At 39.5% G+C, this 26007-nt stretch overlaps 1 protein-coding gene, 1 long non-coding RNA gene and 1 pseudogene across 3 annotated transcripts; all 3 read right to left on the reverse strand.

The window, feature by feature from the left end:
- Positions 1–1789: 1789 nt before the first annotated feature.
- Positions 1790–3392, reverse strand: LOC104101197 (senescence-specific cysteine protease SAG39). The gene is made up of 2 exons (XM_070193283.1): positions 2832–3392; positions 1790–2529 (listed from the first exon to the last, which is right to left on the reverse strand). Exons 1-2 carry the CDS (start codon positions 3280–3282, stop codon positions 1961–1963), a joined length of 1020 nt encoding a protein of 339 aa, XP_070049384.1. The 5' UTR covers positions 3283–3392; the 3' UTR covers positions 1790–1960.
- A 6108-nt stretch (positions 3393–9500) lies between these two features.
- Positions 9501–10765, reverse strand: LOC104099487 (senescence-specific cysteine protease SAG39-like; annotated as a pseudogene).
- Positions 10766–11711: 946 nt separating this feature from the next.
- Positions 11712–25612, reverse strand: LOC104103575 (uncharacterized). Of its 2 annotated transcripts, XR_011413952.1 has the most exons (5): positions 25132–25461; positions 25018–25072; positions 21341–21405; positions 13429–13493; positions 11712–12027 (listed from the first exon to the last, which is right to left on the reverse strand). It is a non-coding gene; the product is annotated as an uncharacterized lncRNA (long non-coding RNA). The 2 variants fall into 2 exon arrangements; XR_011413951.1 differs by having other exon boundaries at positions 25018–25612.
- Between the last annotated feature and the right edge of the window lie 395 nt (positions 25613–26007).

The following is a 26007-nucleotide window of genomic DNA, read 5'->3' on the forward strand; positions in this document are numbered from 1 at the left end:
TGAACGGTCAACGTAAAGGTTCAAGACTTAGCCGAGCGTTAGAAAAGCTAGATTAGCGTTGAAGCCCTATGTGATATAATGCTGAGCCAAAGACACAGTAATTAAGCCTTACGTTTAACTTAAATGCCAACGATCGGTTTCGATTGAGCCCTTGAGATAGATCTCAAATCCGAATAAATGAGTAACTAGCTGAAGAACGCTTAAAATGATTGCTGAGAGCTAAAGTAAAATTTATTTCCTTGTTATGCGTGAAAAAGTCAGTCCGAAAAATGAAGGGGTCCTCCTCTTTATATAGTAGAGGAGATTTAACCCTAGTATAATTCTAAATGAAGTAAAAATCTTTTCCTTCCTTCTTTCCCATGAAAATAAGATCCGCAACTAATACTAAGCGTGATCCGCGCCGCAATATCCGGCTGATGGCGGATATTTCGGCTTCTCGTTTGTCTCCTTCAACTGCCTTTCCTTTACCCTCGATTCTTCACCTCACTCGAGCTTGATTCCCAGTGGGTTCGTCCGTGCTCAACAATAACAATCCAGTATAATCCCACGTGTGGGGTCTGGGGAAGGTAGTGTGTACACAGACCCTACCCCTGCCCCGGAGGGTAGAGAGGCTGTTTTCGAAAGACCCTCGTCACAAGGAGATGAAAAAGTGGCAATGGAACAATAACAACCACATACGTCAAGACCCGTTATATCATTCCTCTGTTCTTGGTTCTAATCTGTGGGTATCTTCGGGCTTACTCGAGCCAGTAACAAGTAACGTCGTTACTCATTTCACAACGAAAAATCGGGGATAACTCTATCCTCAATTTTACCCGTATACAAATATAAATATTGGAATATGGCCAATAATATCTAGCTTTAAGAAAATTGAGATGTCAAAAATTCTTGAATCTTCATTTACTTTCTTCAACAGATTACTGATTGTAAAATCTTTATAGACTTGTACTTAATTCTCCTCTGAGATAGCATGTTTTTTAATATGTGTGAAACATGCTATTCTTAAATCCTAAATGTGATTGCCCATCATACGGCTCACCAACTTCACTTGCCTCTATGGGAGGCTCGCTCCGGGCAGGTTCGGATCACTTAAAATACACGGGTTCTACGAAGGAAAGGGTTGGGTTAGGAGCGTTTTCAATATGATTCTTTTCCTGTATTTGTTCGATGAGAAATGCGAGTCTGTTTTGTCTACTTTCTTCACCCCCCCCTATCAAAATGATGCGACCGGTGAGAAAGCGGACGACTTTAGGGCTTAAAGGAATACCTTTCTGTTTCATATTGAGTCCTCAGAGGTGCGGCCCACTTGGTGTCGGATCAGCTCGACAGGTCACTCAATAGTCTTTCGTGGAGTATCCCCTGTTTTAGTGAACCCTGGGAGTTGTCGGCGGCTCGACGATCTTTATTCCAAAGGTTTACCGAGGTGAAACTTTTGACAGGTATTCTTTTATTTATTTGTAGGTTTCTCTACTTTAGGCTCTTCCGAGGGACCGCCGTCGCCTGAGACATACACAACACACAGTGCAAGACTACACACCTCTTTCCCCTCTACTTGGATAGCTATTGTTTCTGATTGACAGAGAAGGAAAAAATATTCAAAAAGACAAAATTAAATGGAAAGTACTCATGTATAGAGAAGTTCTGGTCAATTGCTTATTAAATTTGGATAAGTGACTATATAACCGAGCTAATACTTGCGTAAAATTCTAAACTTCCAGCTTCAACTAAGAAAATTAAAATAGTTGATTAGTCAACAACAACCCCACAATATTACATTTTGTGCTTCATATAATATAAAATCAATACACTTGTATAATTCCATAAATTAAAGTTCCAATACAAAAGACCCGGATACTGCATGCATGCAAAACAGTTTTGCATGCACGACCAATATTTTCTTTTAATTCTGACTACAAAATATAATTAGAAACTGAAATATAGAATACTTCCGTAGGATAAATTAAATGACTGGATAAGAAGACAACTTGGTGATGTCACAGTGACCTCCAGTACCTCTTATAATTCTCATGAATCCATTCTCACCCCAAGATGTTCCCCATGAATTCTTCAATAACCAATAATTTTGACCTTGTTCATCAGTACCATATCCTATCGCTGTAACAGCATGGTTAATTCGATCTGCGCAACTTCCTTGATAAGTTCCTCCTTGGTAGAATTGGAACTCTTGGCTAGCAGAAATTCCAATTGACACTGGTTGTTGAGTTACGGCTTGCAATAATGCTGTTTCACTTTCAGGCACAACTTGATAGCTACTTATTTTAACTGCTGGTGTGAGCTCTTGGCTTCTGCATGTGTCTTGTTGCGTTTCATAAGGGTAGTCTGATTCAGTGGAAATTCCACCATTTTGTATGATGAACTCAAATGCATTGGTCATAAATCCTCCGTTGCAGCCATTGTTATTGGTGGTGCAATCGAGAAGTTCTTGCTCAGAAAGTTCCACCTTTTGGCCTGTTGCAATTTGGTATGCTCCTTCTAGTGCTCCAACTGCAGAGAATGCCCAGCAACATCCTATACGCATCATATCAAGACATATACAGGTGCATCAACATTAAAAAAAGAAATACTTATAAAGGAAAGGGTAATAAATAACTGCTTGCAAGGACATGCAGTACTAAGAATCCAGAATTTAGAGTTTCTGATCTTTATATATGTAGTATAGTAACTATTTTATCTTTCCCACACGCATGCACACTCATGCACATATATATATATATATAACAAGTTAGATGTACGTAGTAATTTCTATATATCTAGTGTAAATCCGTCACTAAGGACATGGTGCGTTAAAATCATATGATGTTGTATCTTACCACAGTGACCTTGCTGCTTCACTTCAGTGACAGCTCCTTTCTCTCTCCAATCCAAGTTAGACGGCATGTCATCAGTTAGATCATTAATCTTGAATTCCGTCGACGATATTGGAGAAGATGGAAGGTGTGAAGGCATGTTTAATCCAGTATACCTGGCAAAAAACTCTTCTGAAGTAATATCAGCAAATTCATTGATGCCTAACTTATAAGACAGATTTCCTGCCCTATTGACTGACTCAATGAATTGCATGTTTTCTTTAAATATCATGAGTCGTTTTCCTTTTTCTGCTTCATCCTTGTAAACTCGTCCATGACGTGCCATCCACAGCTCGTGTCTCTCAGACACAGACAATTCAGCTGGCTGCAGGTTTCGAGCAGTTGCATGAGATTTGTACATGCCAACTACAAAGAACAATATTAGAACACTGATCAAATTGATTTTCATAGCCATGGTTAAGTATAACAGAGGGAGAAATATGGTTTGATCACAAAGAATATTGTTGTAAGTAAATGTTTAAGGCTTGCATTCAATGTCTTTGGTAGCAGAGCGTTTATATAGAGACGCGTAGATGAGAAATTATATCCCAATGTACTATTCTAGACTGCCAGTAATATAACCTCCTTTTTAGTTAACAACTGGAAATTAAAACAATTCCGTCTTGGAAAAGTAGTTTTGATTTATGACCATTTGGATTTATTGATAGAAAATCTGAAGTTATGTATCTTCGGGGAGTAATTCTTTTTTTCAGATTATTCATTTCTGGATTGCACACCGATCTTATGCTTTTCCAGGAAATTTTAATTACAGTATCGAGAAACTAAACTAATTACACAATAAGTATAGCAAAAGTTGGTATCCCGTAATCTTGACATAATGGTGCAATAATTGCTCCTAAAATAGGATAACACGTATATATGTTCTCTACACATTCCCAAAATACACGTATATACGTTTTTTTTTCTTTATATTAGTAGATTGATTTAAGTCAATTGAACAAATCATATTAAAGTATATTATACATATTTATTTATATTTCTTTGTTGTATGATTTATCGTCGCGAAAGTTTGTTTGTTAGCTTTTACGTGACGGCTTGTTATTTCGACCCAGGTCAACGGAAATTTCCACAGCCATACTGATCAAAATAATTTTCATAGCCAGGTATTATTTATGAGGATACGCAGAAAAGGTACTAATGCTAAATTTAATTAGATGTTTAACTGCCTCATACTTGCATTTTCCTAGCGCCAGTCCTTTAATCTAGAAGTCTTCGTCGTTTGCCCAACGGCACTCTGTTAGAGTAGCATATTGGTCTTCCTGGCTAATAGGACGCAAATGCTGTTGTTCAAAGGTTCTGTCAACTTCAAGTCCACGCTAACTGGCCCACGGCAAGTTTATTAGAAAGACTCATATTCTACTTTCTGCTCTACATAATTCTTTATGCTTTTGTTCCTTTTGAAACTTTTGGTGGTTTTGTTCTAAAAAGGAGAAATTACTTCCCACTTTCTAGTGTTCTTATACGTAAATTTTGCGCAAATGGAGTCTCCGCAAATTTCCTCCGCCTGTTAAGCCGGTGCAAGCTAAGATGAGATTATTTTTTCTCCTTTCCCTTTTATTTTTTTCAAATTAAATAAACGTGGAGTGGGTGAGTCGAAAACGGGTAATACAAAAAATGGATAAATTATCCGACCCGACCCATATTTTATACGGATGAAAAAACGGATTAACCGGCGGATAATATGAATAACCTTATTATGCATGGCGTCTTGAATATGATCACCTATGGGAGAATTTCTAATTTCCCAAACTTGAGAAACCACTGATAGACTAACCAGATGGGGATTAAAAGTGGAAACTAAGTGTGTATTGCGTCAGACCTGTGATGAAACAGTTGATCATTTATTCAGAAAATGTGAATTTGCACAAAGTGTGTGGTCCAAGTTGATGATGTGGGTACATAGACAAAATCAGACTGCTGCTGGATGGGATCAGTACAATCACAATATCATTGCTAGAGCTAAAGGCAAGTCACAAGCTGCACAGATTTTTAAACTTTTATATGTTGGATTTGTACATGGCAATATGGATAGAAAGGAATCTTAGAGTGTTTGAGAAACAAAGCAAAAGCTGGGAGAGCATAGCAAGGGATATTGTAATAGTTTGTAGTGTTAGAACTTCCCCTAGAATTCAGAATGTTGGTCATACACTTAAATTCTAGATTAACTATGTGTTATAAGTTCTGGTTTTTTTGTTTGAGATAACAGGTTGTGTGTAGCCTTGTTATGGATCATGTAAATATTTACTTGGTGATTAATACAAAAAATTTAGTTACAAAAAAAAAACTCGAGAAACCCTAATTTGAGGCTTTACAAATGTAAAAGTTTAACTCATTACTTATCCATTGGTTATCCATTTTTTAAATGGATAATATGGTTATTTGTCCAGCTTTTTAAAAAGCTCATTTCCAACTAATTTTTTAATGGATAATATGGATGGATAACTATTTCTTTTAATGATTTTGCCACTACAAAATAACACATAAATGTATTTCAGGAAAAGAAATTAGAAGAGAAGTGACTGTGGGACCAACCCCAAATTAAAAAGAAAGAAAAGATAAGCAAGTTGCCAATGAGGGCGATCGGAAAAAGGTTGCAAATTGCAACCAAAATAATGTGTGGACGATGCAAATTGCAAAGAACCAATCAATATGATTGGCTGAGAGGTTGGCAACTTTCTGTTAAATACACCAAATCAAAGAGAAGCTAAACAGAAAGCAAAACAGTGAGAGTAATCCACAGATTGTTATCTGTGAGATAAATAGTGAGTGGTAGTAATATTGTAGTGAAGTGTTTTAAATAAAGAATGTTATTTTTTTAAAAATTTGTTTAAGTCTCTTGACACTACTAAATTGTAATATTATAGTGGTAATATTGCTCCGCTCAAGTATTGTATTTACCTCGTTAAAAGAGTTGGTGTCGTTGTTACTCTCTAGTGTTATTATTATTTTCCGTGGATATTATTTCTGGGCGGGATTATTATTTTTTCCCCCAATAACGTGGTATCAGATCCATAGCGAATAATGGTCCGTTATCTTATCAGTACCCCCGTCTCATAAAAGATAATTATAAGAAATGGTGTCTACGTATGAAAGTCATTCTTGGCTCTCTGGATGTATGGAAAATCGTAGTCAAAAAGATATGCAAAACCCGATAATGAGGAAGCTCTGCCTCAAAATGAAAAAGAGGTATTGGCAAAGACGAGGAAGAAGGATCAATAAGCCCTCACGCTCATCCACCAATGTTTAGATGCTAGCATGTTTGAGAAGGTGACAGATGCTATTTACAGACCCACGAAGAAAAGATAAAAAGGAGAAAAGAAGAGCCATTGGAGCAACATATTAAAACTCACGCATTCAAGAGCTCTATGATGGCACTGAAGAAGTTACTAATTTTGATTTTTTATATTGTCTCTTTGCTGATAGTGAACTAGTAAACTTTGATGAAGTTGTTACAGAAAAAAGGTGGAGACAAGCCGTAGAAGAGGAGGTCAAGTCAATAGAGAAGAACAACACTTGGGAGTTAACAACTCTTCCCAAGGGTCATCGTGCAATTGGAGTAAAATGGGTATACAAGACAATGAAGAGTGTTGATGGAGATGTGGAGAGATACAAGACACGGCTTATGGCTAAAGGCTACAAGCAAAGGCAGGGCATTGACTGTGAAGAAGTTTATGCACTTGTTGCCCGCATGGAGATGACTCGTTTGCTGATCTCTTTGGCGGCGCAAATAGAGTGGAAGATCCTTCAACTAGACGTCAAGTAAGCCTTTTTGAATGGCTATCTTGATGAAGAAGTCTATGTTGAAGAACCATTGGACTTCGTGGTCAAAAACCATGAAGATAAAGTGTTGCAGTTGAAGAAAGCTTTATATGGATTAAAGCAAGCCCCACGAGCATGGAATAATTGCGTCGACAAGTATTTTCAAGACAATGGGTTTACTCGTTGTCTCCATGAATATGCTCTTTACCTTAAAGTTCATACTATTGGAGATATCTTGCTTGTTTGTCTTTATGTTGATGATCTTATTTTCACGGGTAATAACCCAAGTTTGTTTGAAGTTTTTAAGAAAGATATGTCTTGTGAGTTCGAGATGACAGATGTAGGGCTCATGTCATACTACTTGGGCCTAGAAGTAAAGTAGATGGAGGATGAAATTTTCATCTCTCAAGAAAGATATACGAAGAAAATCTTGAAGAAGTTCAAAATGCTCGATTGAAACCCCGTGAACACACAGATGGAGAGTGGGACAAAATTATCCAAGTTTGATGAAGTAGAAAATGTTGATCCCACATTTTTCAAAAGTCTTGTGGGAAGTTTGAGGTACTTGACTTGTACCAGGACAGATATACTCTTTGCAGTTGGAGTAGTAAGTCGCTTCATGGATGCTCCTACCTCTACCCATTTGAAAGTCACTAGGAGAATTTTTCTATACCTAAAAGGTACGATTGACTTTGGGTTATTTTATTCTTCTTCTAGTGATTTCAACCTTATGGGATTTTGTGATAGTGATTATGCGGGAGATATTGATGATAGAAAAAGTACAATTGGTTTTGTATTTTTCTTGGGTGATTCTATTATTTCTTGGAGTTCAAAGAAATAATTCATTGTTACTCTCTCGACTTGTGAAGCTGAATATATAGTAGCAACATCTTGTACATGACATGCTATTTGGCTGAGCAATTTGTTGAAGGAGTTCAATTTATCACAAATTGAAGCTATAGAGATTTGCATTGACAACAAATTCGCACAGGCACTCGCAAAGAATCCGGTATATCATGATCGAAGCCAGCATATAGACACAAGGTATCACTTCATCAGAGAATGCATTGCCAAGAAGGAAGTCGAGCTCAAATATGTGAAGTCTTATGATCAAGTTGCGGATATCTTTACAAAGCCCCTGAAGTTTGAAGATTTTCACAGATTGAGATCAAGAATTGGAATGAAGAAGAAAAATTAAAATTAAGGGAGAGATTTGTGGAACCAGCCCCAAATTAAAAAGAAAGAAAAGATAAGCAAGTTGCCAGTGAGGGCGGTTGGAAAAAGGTTGCAAATTGCAACCAAACTATTGTGTGGACAATGAAAATTGCAAAGAACCAATCAATATGATTGGCTGAGAGGTTGGCAACTTTGCCTATAAATAGAGATGCTTCCCTCTCTGTTAAATACACCAAAATAAAGAGAAGCTAAGCAGAAAGCAAAGCAGTGAGAGTAATCTACAGATTGTTGTATGTGAGATAAATAGTGAGTGATAGTAATATTGTAATGAGGTGTTCTAAATAAAGAGTGTTATTTCTTTCAAAATTTATTGTAGTCTCTTGACACTACTAAGTTTTAATATGTTCGGGTATTGTATTTACCTCATTAAAAGAGTTGGTGTCATTGTTATTCTCTTGTGTTATTATTATTTTCCGTGGATATTATTTTTTGGCGGGATTATTATTTTTTTTCCCAACAGTGACATGACTAAAATTAAACACCACTATTCAATATTGATTTCCACTCTTGAGAGTACAGAAGCTACCACGAGTTGCCAGATGGTATATTCTTTATTAGAACTACCTAATGGTGTTCATACTTATTAGTCCTTACAAATTTTAATCAGTAAATAGGTAGGGATGTTTTAAGACACATATATCATCATCTCATAATATAGAAACTTATGGCCACCATTGAGTGAAAGACTAATTAACCTTCTAAACACTTATCAATCAATTTTTCTATCATGTCAAATTGTAAAGACTAATCTTGCTGATATATACTCTTACTTCTTGCCAGTTAGTAGACATGGATTGCGGAGATTGTGATATATAGCTTGCTGAATATTCAACCTTTGATTCATAGGTATATAGCTCGTTTTCTCGCGTAAATTGTAATACTGCTAAAGAAGTCGGCATTCCTTTCGATTTTTCTATCATGTCAAATTAATTCAAGCAATTGTGTTTTTTTTGTTAAGACTCAGCATTAGTCTTGGGACAATATCAAAATTTATAAGCTACATATTGATGCTGATCAATCACAACACATTTAAAAAAAACATTCATATTATATTGTACAATTAATTCGATGCTAAATGAGAAGCTTATTAAAGTATTAAAGAAAAGCTATAAATTTTATCTTTGAAAGTTGGATAAATTTTAAACCTAGAACGAGATGATGTATGTATTAGACACTACTATCCAATTAGTTGCTTAATATTTGGATTGGACATTCTTTTTGTGTTTGTTTATGACGAGTGGTTATCCCAACTTGTAAATGCAGGATTTTGATTCTTCTAGATTAATTAAGCATTATCATGATAGATATTTAGATCATTTTTAAAATTCAATTAACTAGAGCCTACAAGTGAGTGTAGAAGTCTCTCTTGACAATTATATATACCTCGTTGTGCTTGTCATTTTGAGGCAAACGATCCTCTAATGTTTCTCCAACATTACTTACTGCTAGTAATTGATTTTTGGGTCCATACAAATTACTTATTTTAGGCCAAGTGTTGATAGAAACGAGTTGAAAGAACTTGTGGAATCTAAGACAGGGAAACCTAATGATCAAATATTGAATAGTGGAATCTAAGAAAGTATATACAGTAATCTCGTGTTTATGGAATCTAAAGTCTTAAACAAGGGAAGCATTTTTTTTCTATCATTCACTCGTATTACCAATATTTTCACATAGAAACTTTTGTTTAACACTTATGTACATACAAGGCGTTTGTAGCATATATACACAGTAGATACACCACATAAAATATGAACAAGGAGAACAACAATAGTGTTTAAAGAAGAATCAACAAAAAATTCCCATGCACCAAAGCTTCTCAGCTATTTAAGCAGTTAGATAAGAAGCTTGCAAAGCAATTCCACAAATTCCTTCTGCAGCATCAATGCCTCTTTGCATTCTAATATAACTGTTCTCTCCCCAACTAGTCCCCCACGAGTTCTTCACTAACCAATACTTTGTCCCATCATTAGTTTTCCCATATCCAATTGCTGTAACACCATGATCTTACTCAGTTCCACATTCTCCGGTAAAAACACTGCTAGAATAGAATTGAAAATCTGATCCACTAGCATCAATGGCAACGGATACAGGTTGGTTAGCAACAGCACTCAACAAAGCAGATTCACTGTTGGCTGGAACATCTTCATAACCAGTAATCTTAACAACATGGTTGGATTCCTTTCCAGTTTTGCAAGTGCCATCAGTTCCCTCGTATGGATAATTTGATTCTGTAGTAAGCCCATGGTTCTTTATTATGAACGCAAAAGCATCATCCATAAGACCTCCCTCACATCCCATATCAGAACTTGTGTCGCAATCCACGAGTTCTTGCTCAGATAAAGATATTAACTTACCTGTTTTGATCTTGTTCATCCCCTCAGTAGCAGCAACAACAGAAAATGCCCAACAACATCCTACATTATCCGCTTAATAAGATTCTATCTTTTTCTAGCATATTCATTAAAGAAAATGTTATTATTAACATGACCTAATAATCTATTATGAGTCGCTCTAAAGTATTCATTTGTCAAATCTGCAAATTCGTTGATGCCCAACTTATAAGTCCTAATTCCTGCCTTGTTGACTGACTCAATATAATCAACGTTGTCGTTGAATATTTTGAACCTCTTTGCCTTCTCTGCATCATCTCTGTACACACGTCCGAAGCGAGCCACCCAGTGCTCGTATTTCTGGACCATTGAGGCTTCGTTCAAGTCACGAGATATGGTTTGAGAAGCCCACATTCCTAACACTAGTAGAGCTAGAAAAGCAAGCTTCCAATTGGATATCAAAGCCATTTTTCACTACCTGAATTTTTCTGTTGAATCTAATATGTCTGTGTTTGAATGTTGTGGATGAAATGCTTGGAGTGACTACGCTATTTATAGTAGTACTAACATTGTGGTTGTATTAAGGTAACATCAAATTTTTTTTTATCATTTTTACTTGCTGATTGAATTCCCAAAAAGCCCGGCAAGTTATGTATGATAGACACATTGTGATAATAAATGTCGAACAACACAACCTAATAGTAGTACTTAGTATATCCCCAACTTTCACCACAAAGTCTTAGGAAGTAAAGAACTCAAGATAGTTACTCAACTTATATGAGCTCTCCAGAAGGGAGTCAATTAACTACTCATGCATTTAGTATTCACTTGGTCCCATATGGAAATGCGCAAAATCTTACCAAAGGGAGAAAAATGGGGGGGGGGGGGGGGGGGGGAGAGGGGAAGAAACCAGGAGCACTCGAACATAAAGACATACATCATACGCTACTCATAAAGAGTGAATATTTTCATTTAAATAAGGCCCTTGATATACACAAAATTTCAATATGTACAATAGCTAGTAGCCTCAAGCCCGAACTAGTTGTGGTTGGCACCAATTCCATTCTGTATAAGTCCAAATTCATATAAATTTGGAACAACACGTGTTTCAGCTCAATTGCGAGCGATGCTATCTATTCCCATCAAGAGCTGGAAACAATCAAAGAAATTCCTACTTCACATTCTACAGCTTCTGAAACTATGCAAGCTTTATTACCATCATCCTTCAGACTTCAGGGAGTTGAAATCAACGCAGAACTGCTTGAATTGTTATCTACCAAGTGCCTGGGAAGAGCTTGTGTCTCTTTAATCCTGACATATCAGTGGCAGGTCTTTATCGCCACAATATAGTTATGTATTAGTGACGACTTTGGTCGCCATAAATAGTTGATTTTTATTTTTTATTTTTAAAAAATGCAACACCGAATTCATACTAATATTGCACAAATGTATATTAGAACAACCCATTAACATTATAAGAGACCATTGAAGACAATTTTCAAATAAAATGATACATGAATTTCTATTAACAAATTCATAATATATAGTAATTGTGTATACACATGAAACACACAAAAAGTTACAACATAAAAATAAAATATCTTGGAACTCCTCCTTGGCTAGAATCATTTCCTCTTGAAGACCATGACTTTCTCTCGTATCCTAGAATGCAGTCAAAGGTGCGAGAAAAATCCTGAACAAAACCTCTAGGGAATAATATTGCCGTATCCCCACGTGCAACTCCTTTGTGATGTTACATAAGATGACATGCCATTATTGTTTGTGCACACTTTGGATAGATCCGTTACCACCTATAGAAGAAATTTCGGAAGATTTATTAGACAACACATTTTGATACCATAAAAATGGAATGATTAATCCTATTAATATGCTTTTTTAAAAGTCACGATCAAAATGAAGACTAAAGTTACTCCCTTTCACTGCATTCATGCTTTAATCTCATATTACTTTGGTTGAAATAAGACGTGCACTTCAGAAAACTCATAAACTAAATTTCAGAGATAAAGTGTGTTGAGAAGACCTACAAGAAAATGTTATATCTTATGAGATTGAAGTATTCATAGTGCAATATCAATTCTATCCCTTTTTCCTTGCACAATAAGGTCAACCTCATGCGACTTAAACATCCTTAAGTCTATTGAATATCACTGAATGGTGAAAAAAAGAATACAAATTGCAGAAGCAAGATTTGGCTGAACCAACTACGTACTTATTACTGGTATATGACAACAATAGCAAACAGTATGGTAGTTTAATATACTCTACAGTTGTCCACTATCTATAATATAAATAACTGAACAAAAATAACAGCAAAAGATAAAAATCTTATAGATAATCCAATAGCACGAAATAAATCGCAGGTTCTGTGAAGTGGTTTCAATTAGAGTACTTTTTATTTGAACACTTGTTATAAATTCTAGATATTTCAAGCATCAACTACTAATGCCAAGAGTTACCAGGTGTATTACCAACAAGCTTTTCTTTTCTTTCTTTCCAGGTATGTTCTTATTTCATCTTTTTTCTCCAAGAAACTTTTTGTAGATCATTCTATATATTAACCGACCAGCATATATACGTCAATTCACTAGTTTCCAGTAGCTTTCAACATTTGTTTACAACTTGAACCATTCTTTAAATTTTAATTGCCATATTCATCTGATGACAAAATGGAATTACTAAACGAACAAGTAAGAACCAAAAGTGCTGGTTCTCCACGATAACAGAAGAAATGCGCCTACAAAATCAGCAAATCAAATCACAAATTACCCACACCAAATGGATAAAGTCAAACAGAGCTTACTTTCCCTTGGTTTTCCCTATATGTAGCCCCACATGGATTTCGCCAACATCAATGTCATGACCCAACTTCTGCTACAGGTCGTGATGACGCCCAACGTTACCGCTAGGCAAGCCTACATTGAACTAGCTCTGTGATCCTTTCTTTTAAAGATTTAAAACTTTGTTGATCTTTTAGTTCGTGCATAAATAAGAAGTAAGAATTTAAATAAAATGAGAGATAGATGAAATAACCCAAAAACCCTCAAGTGTCTATTAGCATGAATCACCAAGACATGGTGTCACAAGTGTATGAGCTACTAGTAGAATATACAAAAGAATATTACACTACTGTCTGAAATGAAATAGACAGAAAATAAAGCAAAGGGAAGACTTTGGCTCAGAAGGCAGCTCACCGCAAAGTCTCGGAGCAGTCAAGGATGCGCGCCGGACTGATATTTAGATGCACCTGCCTCAGATCCTGCACATTTAATGCAGAAGTGTAGCATGAGTATATAAACAACGTGTACCCAATAAGTATTTAGTCTAACCTCGAAAAAGTAGTGACGAGGGGTCAACTTCGACACTTACTATGGGCCAACAATAAAGTATGTGAAATTCTAATTAAACATGATATAAGTAAATGCCAATAGAACCCGGAGCAGGAAATAAATAAACAATCCTTTTACCGTTAGTAGATATCAAATCACTTCCCTCACTTAACCATTTAACCTCCCAAGCCAATGAAACAATATCAAATATAGTAGGGCTTCCAGTATTATTACGCATAAATTATGCCAAGGACGTACGACCCGATCCGAATATACATATACATATACTGTGTGCACTGCCGAGGGTCGAACGGAACGAACCATAGATGCACCTATTAACCTGCCGAGGTGAACGGTCCGCTCCCATGAGAGTAGTGGAAATTTACCCCGCTCGCGGAATATACTTGCGACGCGGTTGAACATAGAGTTTATCAAGTTATCATAATATCCCCCAATTCTTTCCAAAATAAGAAAAATTAACTAGAACCCTAAAAAAACTTGGAAATACTCAACCTCAGCTCTATTCAAAGCAATTAATAAGCATAATCAAATAACGGTGCCAACAAAGTATGGTGTAAACCTGAAACTACCCGGACATAAGCATAAATAGTAGCTCTTCCCCCCCTCCCCCCCCCCCCCCACAAATAGAAGAATATTTTAATTAAGTTCACCTATGGGGTTAATTCCCTCTTATAATATTAGAAAAGAGACTTACCTTGTCTCAAAGCCTACTTTCCGGTCCAAGATTGTGCTCAAACCCTCAAATTCGGTGCCCAATGACACGAAACTAGTCAAATGTTATATAAAATGATCAATACATGTTCAAAAGTGCATATCCTAACTATCAAAGTGATTTCCAACCATATTTGAAAAATCCTTAAAATTCAACCCCGGGCCCACGTGCCCGGATTTCGAATATTTTCGAAGAACGTTTTACCCATAACCTCATGAGCACAAATATATGATTTTTACTAAATTCCATAACAAATTTCATGGTTAAATCTCATTTTTATCAAAAACCTAGATTTTCACCTAAACCCATGATTTTCACTAATTTACATGTTATATTCTACCCATAAACTATGTATTTAACTCACGTTGAGTAGAAATTACTTACCTCAAAGTGCTAGGTGAAATGCTCTCTCTAAGAGCTCCAAGAATCGCCTAAACAAATGAAATAAGGGAGCTAAAATGCCCAAGTCCCGTCAATAAATGAGGATTCTGCCCAGCAGTACTTCGGCATTTGCGACGCCGCTTCTATGTCACAAGGCCCACTTCTGTGGAACTCTACAGGCCCTGTGTAGGCCGCATCTGTGAACGGGATCCCGCTTCTGCGGTCCCGCTTCTGCGATGAGAGTGTCGCTTCTGCTGCTCTTACTGCTTCTGCGCTTTCCCCTATCGCACCTGCGCATTCGTAGATGCGCAAAATCATACGCATTTGCGGTCCATGGCCAAATGCTCCCAAGATGCTTCTGCAGCACAAAACACACACCGGCAAGCTCGCACCTGTGGCCAAAAGCTCACAGGTGCGGTCACACTAGAACCGATGCACCAGCAGCCCCTTTGAGTCTTAACTCAATCCGTGCATCGTCCGAATGGAATCCGGGGTCCCTGAGGCCCCGTCCAAACATACCAACAAGTCCATAAACATAATACGGACTTGCTCGATCTATCAAAATGCATAAGACAACAACAAAATCAAGAATCACACCCCAAAACCAAATCGAATAAAAATATGAACTTCAAGTTCTTCAATTACTCCCAACGCGCCGAAGCGTACTTAAACTACTCGAAATGACACAAAATTTTGCGTGCAAATCTTAAATCACCATACAGAACTATTACCAGTCTCAGAATCCCATTTGGACCTCGATAACACCAAAACCTACTCCAAACCAAATTTAAAGAACTTCAAAACCTTCAAAGAACCAACTTTCACTATTAGGCGCTGAAATGCTCCCGGGTCATCCAAAACCTGATCCGAATATACGCCCAAGTCCGAAATCATTATACGAACCTGTTGTAACCGTCAAATCGCGATTCCGAGGTTGAATACTCAAAACGTTAACCGAAGTCAAACTTAGCCTTTTTAGCCTACCTTTAGGAACCAAGTGTTCTGATTTCAACCCGAACCCTTCCAAATCCCGAACTAACCATCCCCGCAAGTCATAAAACAGTAGAAACACGTACGGGGAGTCTTATTTAGGGGGACGGGGTTCTAAAAAGCAAAACAACTGGTCGGGTCGTTACATTCTCTACCTCTTAAACAAACATCCGTCCTCGAACGGGTCTAGAATCATACCTAAAGTGCTGAATAAGTGTGGATATCTGCTCCGCATGTCCTCCTCGGACTCCTAAGTCGCTTCTCGACTGGTTGGCCCCTCCACTATACCTTTACCTCGAAAATCCTCTTGGACCTCAACTGGCGAACCTGCCTATCAACAATGGCAACTGGCTGCTCCTCATAACCCAGACCCTCATCTAACTAAATCGTGCTGAAGTATAACACGTGTGACAAGTTGGCATGATACCTCTGAAGTATAGACACGTGGAAAACCGGATAAACTCCCGATAGACTAGTAGGCAAAGCAAGCTCATAAGCAACCTCTCCAACTCGTTTCAACACCTCAAATGGGCCTATGAACCTTAGGCTCAACTTGCCCTTCTTGCCGAACCTCATAATCCCCTTCATCGGCGAGACTTTCAAGGGAACCTTCTCGCCCACCATAAATGATACATCACGCGCCTTCTGATCCGCGTAGCTCTTCTGTCTGGACTGTGCTGTGCGGAGTCGCTCCTGAATCAACTTTACCTTTTCCAAGGCATCCTTCACCAAATCAGTACCATATAACTTAGCCTCACCGGGCTCAAACCACCCGATGGGAGAACGACATCGTCGACCATATAAAGCCTCAAATGGAGCCATCTCGATGCTAGATTGATAATTATTGTTGTAAGAAAACACGGCCAAAGGCAAGAATCGATCCCACTGCCCTCCAAAGTCAATCACACATGCTCTGAGCATGTCCTCCAAGATCTGAACTGTCCGCTCCGACTGCCCATCGGTCTGTAGATGAAATGCTGTGCTGAGATCTACACGGGTCCCCAACTCACTCTGTACTGCTCTCCAGAAATGCGAAGTAAACTAAGGGCTTCTGTCTGATATGATGGAAACACGCACACCATGCAACCGAACTATCTCCTGAAGGTAAATCTGGGCCAACCTCTCTGAAGTATACGTAGTCACCACTGGAATGAAGTATGCCGACTTGGTTAACCTGTCGACAATGACCCAAACTGTATCAAACTTCCGCAAAGTCCGCGACAACCTAACTACGAAGTCTATAGTAGTGCGCTCCCATTTCCACTCCGGTATAGTCATCTGCTGGATTAGGCCACCTGGCCTCTGGTGCTCGTATTTAACCTGATGACAATTTATGCATCTAGCTACATACTCGACTATGTCTTTCTTCATCTGCCGCCACCAATAATGATGCCTCCGGTCGCGATACATCTTCGTAGCATCTGGATGAATGGAATACCGAGAACTGTGTCTCCTCTAGAATCCTCTCCCTTAAGCCATCAACATTAGGAACACATAGACGACCTTGGAGTCACAGAACACCATCCTCACCGATAGAAACCTTCTTGTCACTACCCTTCAGTACCATCTCTCTGAGAACCATCAAATGTGGATCATCAAACAGTCGAGCCTTGATTTGCTCCAACAGTGAAGACTGGGCAACTACTCATGCAAGAACTCAGCTGGGCTCTGAAATATCCAACCTCACGAGTCTGTTAGCCAGGGACTGAATGTCCAAAGCTAGTGGCCTCTCCTCCGCTGAAATGAATGCCAAGCTACCCATACTCTTTGCCTTTCTGCTCAAGGCATCCGCGACTACATTCACCTTGGCCGGATGATAAAGAATGGTGATATCATAATCCTTCAGTAGCTCGAACCATCTGCTCTGCCTCAAATTGAGATCCCTTTGATTGAACAATTGCAGCAAGCTGCGATGATCCACATAAACCTCACAGGACACCTCACAAAGATAATGCCTCCAGATCTTAAGAGCATGAACAATCGCGGCTAACTCTAAATCGTGCACAGGGTAATTCTTCTCATGGATCTTCAGCTAACGTGAAGCATATGCAATAACTCGCCCCTCCTGCATCAATATACAACCCAAGCCAACGTGTGAAGCATCGCAATACACAGTATACATCCTCTAACCGGAAGGCAACACTAGAATTGGTATTGTAGTCAAAGTTGTCTTGAGCTTCTGGAAGCTCGCCTCACAATCATCGGACCAACGGAACGGAGCACCCTTCTAGGTCAATCTAGTTAAAGGTGTTGCAATATATGAGAAACCCTCCACAAATCGGCGATAATAGGCTGCTAACCCCAAGAAGCTCCTAACCTCGGTCGTCGTAGTAGGACGAGCCCAACTCTGAACTACCCCAATCTTCTTGGGATCCACCTTAATACCATTACCTGATACAATATGCCCCAAGAATGCTACAGAATCTAGCCAAAACTCACACTTGGAGAACTTAGCATATAGCTTCTGTTCCCGCAAGGTCTGAAGCACCACTCTCAAATGCTGCTCGTGCTCCTCCATGCTACGCGACTAGATCAAAATGTCATCAATGAAGACAATGACAAACGAATCAATGTATGGCCTGAACACCATGTTCATCAAATCCATAAACGTCGTTGGGGTATTAGTCAAGCCGAAGGACATCACTAGAAACTCATAATGACCATATCTAGTATGAAAAATAGTCTTCGAAACATTCGAGTCCCGAATCTTCAACTGATGGTACCCTGATCTCAAGTCGATCTTAGAGAACACCCTAGCACCCTGCAACTGGTCAAACAAATCATCAATACGCGGCAACGAGTACTTATTCTGGATGGTAAATTTGTTCAACTAGCGATAATCAATGTACATCCGCATAGTCCTATCTTTCTTCTTCACAAACATCACTGGTGCACCCCAAGGCGATACACTCAGCCTGACAAACCCCTTTGCTAGCAACTCCTCAAGCTGCTCCTTCAACTCTTTCGGAGCCATACGGTACGGTGGGATAGATATAGGCTGGGTACCTGGAGCCAAGTCGATATAGAAATCGACATCATGATCTGGTGGCATGCTTGGAAGGTCAGAAGGAAACACATCGGAGAACTCCCGGACTACTGGTACTGAATCAATCGCTGGAGTCTCTGCGGTAGTATCCCGAGCATAGGCTAGATAAGCCAAACAACCCTTATCGACCATATGTCGAGCCTTCAGAAAAGAGATAACCCGACTAGATGCACTAACAGACGAACCCTTCCAGTCCAATCTAGGAAACTCTGGCATCGCTAAGGTAACAATCATGGCAAGGCAATCAAGGATGGCATGATATAGGGATAACCAGTCCATGCCCAGGATAACCTTGAAGTCGGTCATATCGAGCAACAGGAGATCCGCTCTAGTCTCGTAACCACAGAATGTGACCACACAGGACCGATAGATCAAATCCACAACAACATAATCGCCCATAGAAGTGGACACATAAACAGGAGTACCCAAGGACTCACGAGGAACATCCAGGAAATGAGCAAACAGAGATGACACATATGAATAGGTTGACCCTAGATCAAATAATACCAAAGCATTCCTACCGCAGACAAAAATAATACCTGTGATCACGGCATTTGAGGCAACTGCATCTGGTCTGGCTGGAAAACCATACAACCTAGCTGGAGCGCCGACTGGCTGGCCTCCACCTGACTGAACAGTAGTTGGCTGACCTCCCCCTGCCTGGCCTTCACCTCTAGGACGGCCCCTACCCGCCTGCCCTCCACCTCAGGGTAGTCGGACGGCTGGTGCTGTAATCATGGGCTGATGGCCATATTGTACTGCCTTGTCTCAAAGTCGGGGACAAAAACCTATTCATGTGGACCGGATCCCCACACTCGTAGCAACCTCTCGGCATAATAGACTGATGCCCTGAAGTCTGACCCTGATGGCCTGAATACCCATTGGAAGAACCCTGAATAGCTGGTGGGCGGTAAGAACTCTCTGGCATGGCACTGAAATAAGGTCACGCTGGAGCACCTCGAGGAGGTGGTAGTGCTGAATATGTAGGCCTGCTAGGCTGACCCCTCCCAAACTGACCTCTGCCCCCGAATGTGGCACCACTGAATCCTCTCGAATGACGAAATTGCTTGTCCCGCGACATCTGCTATCAATCCCGCTGACGATAACCCTCAATCCTCTGAGCTATCTCCATAACTAGCTGGTAAGAGGTCCCCATCTCAACCTCTCGGGCCATAGTGGACCGAATATCAGAGTGCAACCCCGCAATGAACCTACGTACTCTCTCTGTCTCAGTAGGTAGTATCATCAATGCATGGCGAGACAATTCAGAGAATATCACCGCATAATCAGACACCGACACCTAGTCCTGCCGGAGCTGCTCGAATTGGGATCGCAACTCTTCCCTCTGGGAGGGTGGAATATACTTGTCCAAGAAAAGGCGTGTAAACTGATCCCAAGTCATAGGAGGAGAACCTGCCGGCCTGCCGAGAAGATGTGACTGCCACCATCTACGGGCCCTGCCGTCCAACTAAAAAGTAGTGAAGTCCACCCCATGGGACTCTTATATACTCATGTTGTGCAGTCTGTCCCTGCACCTGTCAATGAAGTCATGGGGTTCCTCATGTCGCTCACCTCCGAAGACAAGAGGGTGAAGCCTGGTCCATCTATCCAATAACTTCTGCGGCTCGTCGACCGCACCTGGTTTGGGCTCAGGTACAGCTGCTGCAACTGGCTAGGCTCCTCCCACGGGTAGTGCGCCCGGGGTCTGATATACGGCAGCTGCATGTCCCAGAGCCTGAGTAGTAGGGGTCTGTGCTCCCCCTCCCGCCTGAGATGTGGCTGGGTCCGCTGGAAATAAACCAGCGTGGGTCATAGTATCTATGAACCGCAGCATACGACCCATAACCTCCCGAAAGCTCGGTGCTGACATGAAATCTACTGGGGCTGGCTCTGCCGCAGGCACCTCGCCTTGCTCCTCAATAGCGGGATCCTCTACTGGATCCGCTGGTGGTATAGCTGGGGCAACTCTGGGACGTCCTCGTCCCCTACCTCGGGTTGGTGCCCTCCCCCGGCCTCTGCCTCTAGCAATAGGTGGAACAACTCCTCCCGAGTACGGAACAGCCGCCATGCGCGTTCTCACCATCTATGATAGAATAAGAGAAAGACACTTAGTATAACATCGCTGCACAATAGGAGATGAAGAAAGAGTAGTTTCCTACCACCCTATAGCCCCTCGAAGATAAGTACAGACATCTCCGCATCGATCCGCAAAACTCTATTAGGCATGTTCAAAACTTGTGAGACCTACGTGAACCTAGTGCTCTGATACCATGTTGTCACGACCCAAATTCTCCTACAGGTCTTGATGGCATCCAACGTTACCGCTAGGCAATCCTACAGTGAACTAGCTTCGTGATCCTTTCTTTTAAAGTTTAAAAATTTGTTGATCTTTTAGATTATGCACAAATAAGAAGTAAGAATTTAAATAAAATGAGAGATAGATAAAATAACCCCAAAACCCTCAAGTGTCTACTAGCATGAATCACCAAGCCCTGGTGTCACAAGTGTATGAGCTACTAGTAGAATATACAAAAGAATACTACACTACTGTCCGAAATGAAATAGACAGAAAATAAAGCAAAAGGAAGACTTCGGCTGCTGTAGAACGGGCTCAGAAGGAAGCTCACCGCAAAGTCTCGGAGTAGTCAAGGATGCGCGCCAGACAGACATCCAGATGCACCTGCCTCAGATCCTGCACAATTAGTGCAAAAGTGTAGTGTGAGTATATAAACAATGTGTACCCAGTAAGTATCTAGTCTAACCTCGAAGAAGTAGTGACGAGAGGTCAACTTCGACACTTACTATGGGCCAGCAATAAAGTATGTGAAATTCTAATTAAACATGATGTAAGTAAATGACAATAGAACTCGAAGAAGGAAATAAATAATCAATCCTTTCACCGTCAGTAAATATCAAATCACTTCCCTCACTTAACCATTTAACCTCCCAAGCCAATGAAACAATATCAAATATAGCAGGGCTTCCAGTATTATTACGCATGAATTATGCCGAGGACGTACAAGCCGATCCGATATACATATACATATATTGTGTGCACTGCCGAGGGTCGAACGACACGAACCATAGATGCATTTATTAACCTATCGAGGTGAACGGCCCTCTCCCATGAGAGTAGTAGAAATTTACCCCGTTCGCGGAATATACTTGCGACGCGGTTGAACATAGAGTTCATCAAGTTATCATAATATCCCCCAATTCTTTCCAAAATAAGAAAAATTAACTAGAACCCTAAAAAAAACTTGGAAATCCTCAACCTCAACTCTATTCAAAGCAATTAATAAGCATAATCAAATAACGGTGCCAACAAAGCATGGTGTAAACCTAAAACTACTCGGACATAAGAATAAATAGTAGCTACATACGGACTCTCGTCACCTCGTGCGTACGTAGCCCCCCCTCCCCCCCCACACAAATAGAAGCATATTTTAATTAAGTTCATATATGGGGTTAATTCCCTCTTACAAGATTAGAAAAGAGACTTACCTTGTCTCAAAGCCTACTTTCCGATCCAAGATTATGCTCAAACCCTCAAATTCGGTGCCCAACGACTCGAAACTAGTCAAATGTTATATAAAATGATCAATACATGTTCAAAAGTTCATATCCTAACTATCAAAGTGATTTTCCAACCCTATTTGAAAAATCCCTAAAATTCTCCCCTGGGCCCACGTGCCTGTATTCCGGAAATATTCGAAAAAGTTGTTACTCATAACCTCATGAGCTCAAATATATGATTTTTACTAAATTCCATAACAAATTTCGTGGTTAAATCTTATTTTTATCAAAAACCTAGGTTTTCACTTAAACCCATAATTTTCACTAATTTACATGTTATAATCTACCCACAAACTATGTAAACTTACGTTGTGTAGAAATTACTTACCTAAAAGTGCTAGGTGAAATCCCCTCTCTAAGAACTCCAAGAATCGCCCAAACAAATGAAATAAGGGAGCTAGAATGCCTAAGTCCCGTCATTAAATGAGGATTCTGCCCAGCAGTACTTCCGCATCTGCGATAATTGGGCCGCATTTGCGGCGCCGCTTCTGCGGAACTCCACAGGCCCAGTGTAGGCCGCATCTGGGGATGGGATCCCGCTTCTGCGACGAGAGTGCCGCTTCTGCGGCTCTTGTAGAAGAAGCTTTCCACTATCGCACATGCGCGTTCGCAGGTGCACAAAATCACACGCATCTGCGGTCCATGGCCAAATGCTCCCAAGCCGCTTCTGCGGCACAAAACACGCACCTGCGGGATCGCACCTACGGCCAAAAGCTCGCAAGTGTGGTCACACCAGAACTGGTGCACCAGCAACTCCTTTTGAGTCTTGACTCAATCCGCGCATCGTCCGAAAGGCATCCGAGGTCCCTGAGGCCTAGTCCAAACATACCAATAATTTAATAAGCATAATACGGACTTGCTGGAGCTCTCAAAACGCGTAAGACAACAACAAAACCAAGAATCACACCCCAAAACCAAATCGAATCAAAATATGAACTTCAAGTTCTTCAATTACTCCTAACGCGCCGAAGCGTACTTAAATTACTTGGAATGATCACACCAAATTTTGTGTGCAAGTCTTAAATAACCATACAAAACTATTCCCAGTCTCGGAATCCCATTTGGACCTCGATAATACCAAAACCTACTCCAAACCAAATTTAAAGAACTTCAAAACCTTCAAAGAATCAACTTTCACTATTAGGCATCTAAACGCTCCTGGGTCATCCAAAACCTGATCCGAATATACGCCCAAGTCCGAAATCATCATACGAACCTGTTGGAACCGTCAAATCCCGATTCCGAGGTCGTTTACTCAAATGTTGACCTAAGTCAAACTTAGCCTTTTTAGCGTACCTTTAGGAACCAAGTGTTTCGATTTCAACCCGAACCCTTCCAAATCCCGAATTAACCATCCCCGCAAGTCATAAAACAGTAGAAGCACGTACGGGGATTTTTATTTAGGGGGACGGGGTTCTAAAAAGCAAAATGACCGATCGGGTCGTTACATTGAAGCCCAAAAAATCATGAGAAACTCAACTGATACAACCACTGACCTGCGGCCATTCAGACATATGACTAAGGAAAGTAAATTTGTGTATAACTCGCAAGTTTGTAATTCGCAAGTTTGTATAATTGTATAACTTGGACATGCATGTAATATCTCTATCACAAAACTAGAACACTTAACTGCCATTATTCTAACATGAGCTTAAGACTAATATTTGAAAACAATCTAGACACTTAATCTCAATATCATAACTCATTAACCACAATGCATCCTACCAAAGTTATTGTACCTTAAGTTTCCAGTAAGCTGAAATATCAATCTCTTTAGAAAATATTTGCTCACTAAATTCAGATGAAATTTGCTTCATGGGAAAAAAATAAATAAATAGCGAGGAAAGAAATGTGGTTTAAAGATATCAAAAAATGATTTACCTTGCCAAGTGTAAAATACTTTCGACTTAATCACATACTAATATAGCTTTTAATAACTAGTTTTCCGACTTCTACATCCTTAAGGAACAACACTTCGATGATAAAAACTAGTACAAGGTGATTAAAAAGAATAAAAACTTGAATGAAGTTCATGAGGTGGTTTCTAAGAGGAGGCTATTGTAATATTAAACACGAGAAGAATATTCTATCAAATTGTTTGATGCAGTTCACCAATAAGTAAAATGTCTCCAAGAATAACCTGTTTGCAATATTAGGATTGTAAAAATAGCCTATTTGTGGCATCCGTTTAATAAACAAATAAACATAAGTTGGTGATGACAAAGAGGAGTTGGTTTCAATTTTGCCAATTAGTTACTTAGCAACCAATCTGATTAGATGGGCATCTCAAATACTTAATAAACCAAGTAACCAAATACATGTGACATCCCACATTCTCTTTTCATTCAAAAAAATCACAAGATGGACCGACCCCTAAGTCAATTTTGCTTTCCTATCTTAAAACATTTGTTGAAAAAGTAACGAAGCAAATTAACACAAATTCTTACTCGGAGACCTAAAATCTATGCTATTAGCAACCAATAACTAAGAGAAATGAGCACTAAATCATTCCAAAAGCTTCAAAAATTACCTAAATTTTAACACTCCAAAGCACCGAGTTATTCAAGTAAAAAAGCCCTAAAATTTCCAAAATATTATCAAACCCACTAATTTTAAAGCTTGAGAGTGCAAATATTATATTAAAAAGAAGATCCCATATCATGAAAAAGCCTTAATTGTACACTTTTGAAACAATAAATAACCAAAAATCGCTAAAGATCGTGCTTACCCTAAATCTCATGCCGCAAAAATGCACCGATCATCATCAGATGTAATCTCTTCTCCTGAATATGATCATAGTCCGTAAAGCATCACAATACAGAAATAGAATTAGATTTTTTACCTCAACAGAGCAGAGAGCACCAAATCTAGAGAGAAGAAACGATGAAGGAAGTCAGCGCTCAATTTGCCGGATAATGACACAAAAAAGGCGCGTGTTCACCATCAATAGTGTGTGACCCTATTCAGTGAGGAGCAAGTTCAAGGTGATTTGGGGTTGAGAAGTGAAACAAGTTAGAGATTTTACAAGGAAGATATTTGTTACTTTAGGGTTTATTTTTGTTCACTTAGTTCTTTTGTATAAAATAGGACAATTGGGGGTGACAAAATAGGATAAGTTTAGTGGCGACTCCAAAAGTCACCACAAAAGCCCTTATACTTGTGGCTTTTATCAGGGCTGTGGCAAAATACAGTAGTTTTTGTAGAGACTCAATTTTAGGCGTCACTGATAGGCTGCTTTCAGCGGCGACAATAGTAATCGCTGCTATACCCTTGTCTTTTGTAGCGACCAAATGAGTCGCCACTTAAAGTCGCCACTATAGATCAACTTTCTTGTAGTGTTAGTTCTGGTCTTTTTGTTTGAGATAACAGGTTGTGTGTAGCCTTGTTATGGGTCATGTAAATATTTACTTGGTGATTAATACAAAAAATTTAGTTACCAAAAAAAAAACTTGAGAAACTCATTACTTATTCATTGGTTATCCATTTTCTAAGTGGATAATATGGTTATTTGACCCTCTTTTTAAAAAGCTCATTTCCAACTAATTATTTAATGATAATATGGGTGGATAACTGTTTATTTTAACGATGTTTTCACTACTAATTAACACATAAATGTATTTCAGGAAAAGAAATTAGAAGAGAAGTGACTGTGGGACCAGCCCCAAATTAAAAAGAAAGAAAAGATAAGCAAGTTGACAATGAGGAAGGCAGGAAAAAG

The sequence above is a fragment of the Nicotiana tomentosiformis genome, chromosome 2 (assembly GCF_000390325.3).
Source record: "Nicotiana tomentosiformis chromosome 2, ASM39032v3, whole genome shotgun sequence".
In the NCBI taxonomy this organism is placed as follows: domain Eukaryota; kingdom Viridiplantae; phylum Streptophyta; class Magnoliopsida; order Solanales; family Solanaceae; genus Nicotiana; species Nicotiana tomentosiformis.

Coding starts and splice junctions, on each gene's coding strand:
- LOC104101197 (XM_070193283.1), bottom strand. CDS start 3,282: ATGGCTATGAAAATCAATTTGATCAGTGTTCTAATATTGTTCTTTGTA. Junction 2,530..2,831: donor GAAGCAGCAAGGTCACTGTG/GTAAGATACAAC, acceptor TGATGCGTATAG/GATGTTGCTGGGCATTCTCT.